Below are 3,656 nucleotides of genomic sequence, written 5' to 3'. Positions count from 1 at the left end.
AAACTCAGGTCTGTGTAGAAGTTCCAAGTTTTCCTGTGTGATCCAAAGGAACCCTCATCACTAACTCATCACACCACAGACTTGTCATGGGAATGAGAAACCCTAATAAGGGAAACGGGGCAGCCCTGGCTGAACGAAGATGGAAGTAATAACAAAAGGCAAGACTTAAGACAGCCTGATATGGATCTGTGCCAGTTAAACACCAAAGCTCTACCAGAGAATACACAATTGAAACTCTTCCCATGGGTGACCATTCAGCTGGCTAAGGGCAGAGCACCCTGACCCGCTTCTTTGATAGCTGCATATTAGCCTGAAAAAGGAAAACTATTGAGGAAACTTCATCCTTTTTTTTTTCCTAGATAGAACATGAATTAATCAGCATCTTGGCTTGCAAAAGGAAAACTGGTGCTTTCCACAGGTCTGAAGTCTTCATTCTCTCCTCTTTCCTCCTCTTATATGAATCCTCTTCATGCCTTTGAAAGATGATGAACTCAACCTACTGCTGGTTTTCCTAGTATATAAATAAAAGCGAACTGATTGTTCAGTTATATTTCTTTGTGTTATTCTTGGACAGATGCTCAAATATTTCCCTTAGAGGACTCCATCCCTTCACTGCTCTTGATGGAAGACTGAGCCACAGGAGATGTTGAGTTAAGTGGTTGATGAATACGATGGTGCTGATTGGAAATGGCACAGAGGGCAGACGCTGGGATATTTGGCATCACCCTTTACTGGAACAGGAAGAACTGAGAAGGAGGTTCAAGGAGGGGGTTCTATTAAGTAGAAAGCTTTAGGGTAATTCAGGAAAAGATCCACATGACCTAAACATCACAACATGTCAAGGAGAAAGACCAACTTACGTCAGTCATGGTTCTAGAATCCCAGGAACTAATTAGTGCTCCATAGAGTTCCTCTATTGGTGAAGCACAGAGTCCAGAAAAGCCAGAGCTGCAGAAGGAAAAAGAAGCTTTAGTCCAGGTGTGCTGAAGTGAGCCTGTCCTAACTTAAACAACTGAATAAAAAGACATCAAAATAATAAGAATGATTATGGGATATAATTTTAACTTCCTTTTCTATACATTTCCCAGATTGGTGAATGTTTTGCAACAAACCTGTGTTAACTCTGAAATCAGAAAAATAAAAGTGAAAGTTGCTCAGTCGTGTCCAATTCTTTGCAACCCCATGGACTGTAGTCTGCCAGGCTCCTCTGTCCGTGGAATTCTTCAGGCACAAATACTGGAGTGTGTAGCTGTTCTATTCTCCAGGGGATCTTCCCAACCCAGGGATTGAACCCAGGTCTCCCACATTGCAGGCAGATTCTTTTCCATCTTGAGCCGCCAGAGAAGCCCAAGAATACTGGAGTGAGCAGCCTATCCCTTCTCCAGGAAGTTTCCTGACCCAGGAGTCAAACTGGGGTCTCCTGAATTGCAGGTGAATTTTTACCAGCTGAGCTACCAGGGAAGCCCAATTAGAAAAATAAAGATATTTCCAAATGTAAAAAATTGAGTGATAGGGAATTCAGTCATGAAGAAAACTGAACCAACAGGCCCAACACTGAAAATCAGTGGGTCTGAAACAAATGACACCTACCACCTCCTCAACATCTTGTAGCTGTAGCACAGTGAGACACTTTCACTGTCAAGATTCTCCTGTGAATGAACACAAATTATTTTTTCCCTTCAAAGTCAGAGCAGGGCAATCTACACACATAAACACAACAATATTTCCTACAGAGTAGATACTTAACCAGTGTGGCTACACCATTCTCATTCTTCACTGAATGGTCAATTTAAAACATTTGGATATAATCCTTGAAAAATGTCTTCCAATGCATCCGAGGATTTGAACAATTTGCCATATGAACAGATGGCTACTGACTGAGGAGAAGGACAATAGGGGGTCTCTGGGGAGAGGGCTGCATCAGCGAGGTGGGTCATTCACCAGAAGGCCCAGGACAGACACTACTAATGGAGATATTTAACGTCAAGGAAAACAAAAATTCTCATAATTATAAACAAAGGTGGGACTTCCCTGGCAGTCCAGTGGTTAGGACTTCGCCTTCCAATCCAGGGAGTGTGAGCTCGATCCCTCTGGCCAAAAAAACCAAAACATATAACAGGAGCAACGTTGTAACAAATTCAATAAAGACTTAAAAAAGAGAAGCAGAGAGAGATAAGAAACAAAGGGAACTATGAATTAAAAAAAGAAAGACAAATTCATCTGAACCTTGATTTCTAAGTATGCAACAAAAAATATGCAACCGTTATTTCCTACGTCTCAGGGTCGTCTCAGAAGCCCAGCAGCACCGGGGGTGGTGGAGGAGGTGGGGGTGAGGGGGTCGGTAAGGACGGCGAGAAGGGATGAGAAGAAATCGTGAGACACCGGAATTCCTTGGAACACAGATAGACCTAACTAAAAACAAACAAAACACTCTCCGGGGGCACATCTGCCGTCGTCCACACACAAACAAACGGAATTAAAGGGGAAGCTGCAACTCAGCTGAGAGCAATTCCTGGGGACAGAGGTCTGGTTGCAGTGGTGCTGACACGTGAAGCTGGCCCCGCAAAGAGGAATCGTACACATCTTCCCAGGAGACTGTGATGAGGACGCTTCCAGATGTAAAACTGTAAAATTCTCATCTCAAGACTCGATCTGTGTCTTCTTGCCGGAAAAACACATTCTAGGGCTTAATACAGGGCTCCTTTTCTTGTGGTCACTTAACTCAGGCAGCGACTGAGGGAACCTAGAGCGTCCGCCAAAGCAAACCACACGTACCCACAAGACCACGCACCTCGTCACTCTGTCACACAGTCCCAATCTCGCACACCGTTAGGGAGACACACTCTGGCTCTGTCACGCCGTCTGTCACACACCATTTTTCTCAGACTCTCGCTCACACACCAGGCTTGAGGCTCCGGACACCACACAACCTGTCAGCCGCCGGGCCTTCTCACCTCGAGCACCTGCCCCCTCTCACTGCCGTTTCTGACAGGGCGCTGGAGAAGTCCGCTGAGCCCTCCCACCCTGACTGGGGGCTGACCACTTTCTCCAACGCGTCCAACTCACCGCGCAGAGTCCAAAAATCTCGAAGACACCGGAAAGAGACCCAGAGACTGAGGTTAGTTTAGGCCCAGAGATTCATGGGAAATAAGAGCCCGAAAATCCTCAGAGGCTCTAGCCCAGCGCTTCGAAGCGCTCTCCGCAAACTCGCCCCGCCTGGAGAGGATTTGTGCCGAAAGACTTCTGGGAAATGTAGTCCGGGGACAGCGAATCCCCCGGAAGATGGGAACCTGGACCTTCATCCCAGCATGCAACTTGGCTCCGCCTGTCACGGGCGCCTTTTCTAAAGCCAATCTGAATTTCTGATCTTTGCCGGAGAGAGAAGAGTATTGGCCGAACCTAATGGCTTCGTTGTCTTTGGCGTGGCTGAGGGAAAGTTAAGAAGTTGTCAACGAAGATCGAGAAAGACATTCTCAAGTCCAGGGCAGGTGGAGATGGGGGTTATGATAGCTTACCTTGAACGATGTCGGATTTGTGATCTCCGAAAAAGATTTAGTTTCAGGACCAGAGACCGGGCTTGATCATTTAAGAGCTTTTGTGTAGCAGAGTTTTATTAAAGTATGAAAAGGGACAGAGAAAGCTTCTGACATAGGCAT

At 45.9% G+C, this 3,656-nt stretch overlaps 1 protein-coding gene across 10 annotated transcripts in view; it reads right to left on the bottom strand.

The window, feature by feature from the left end:
* ZNF283 (zinc finger protein 283) overlaps positions 1 to 3,271 on the bottom strand; it is a 45,704-nt gene extending 42,433 nt beyond the window's left edge. For 4 of the 10 annotated variants that reach the window (XR_008704414.1, XR_008704415.1, XR_008704416.1 and 1 more), the window contains exons 1-2: positions 3,067 to 3,271; positions 861 to 948 (exon numbers count right to left, since the gene is read on the bottom strand). Coding sequence is in view for 5 of the 10 variants with exons in the window: in XM_055553665.1 (XP_055409640.1) it covers positions 861 to 869 (9 nt within the window). In the remaining 5 variants the exon portion in view is untranslated. Of the gene's footprint in view, positions 1 to 860; positions 949 to 1,112; positions 1,571 to 1,590; positions 1,650 to 2,791; positions 2,947 to 3,066 lie in introns of those variants that run through there. The other 6 variants (XM_055553664.1, XM_055553668.1, XR_008704413.1 and 3 more) reach the window with 5 other exon arrangements.
* Between the last annotated feature and the right edge of the window lie 385 nt (positions 3,272 to 3,656).

The sequence above is a fragment of the Bubalus kerabau genome, chromosome 17 (genome assembly GCF_029407905.1).
Source record: "Bubalus kerabau isolate K-KA32 ecotype Philippines breed swamp buffalo chromosome 17, PCC_UOA_SB_1v2, whole genome shotgun sequence".
Lineage (NCBI taxonomy): Eukaryota > Metazoa > Chordata > Mammalia > Artiodactyla > Bovidae > Bubalus > Bubalus kerabau.
This window is presented reverse-complemented; position numbering and strand designations above follow the sequence as displayed.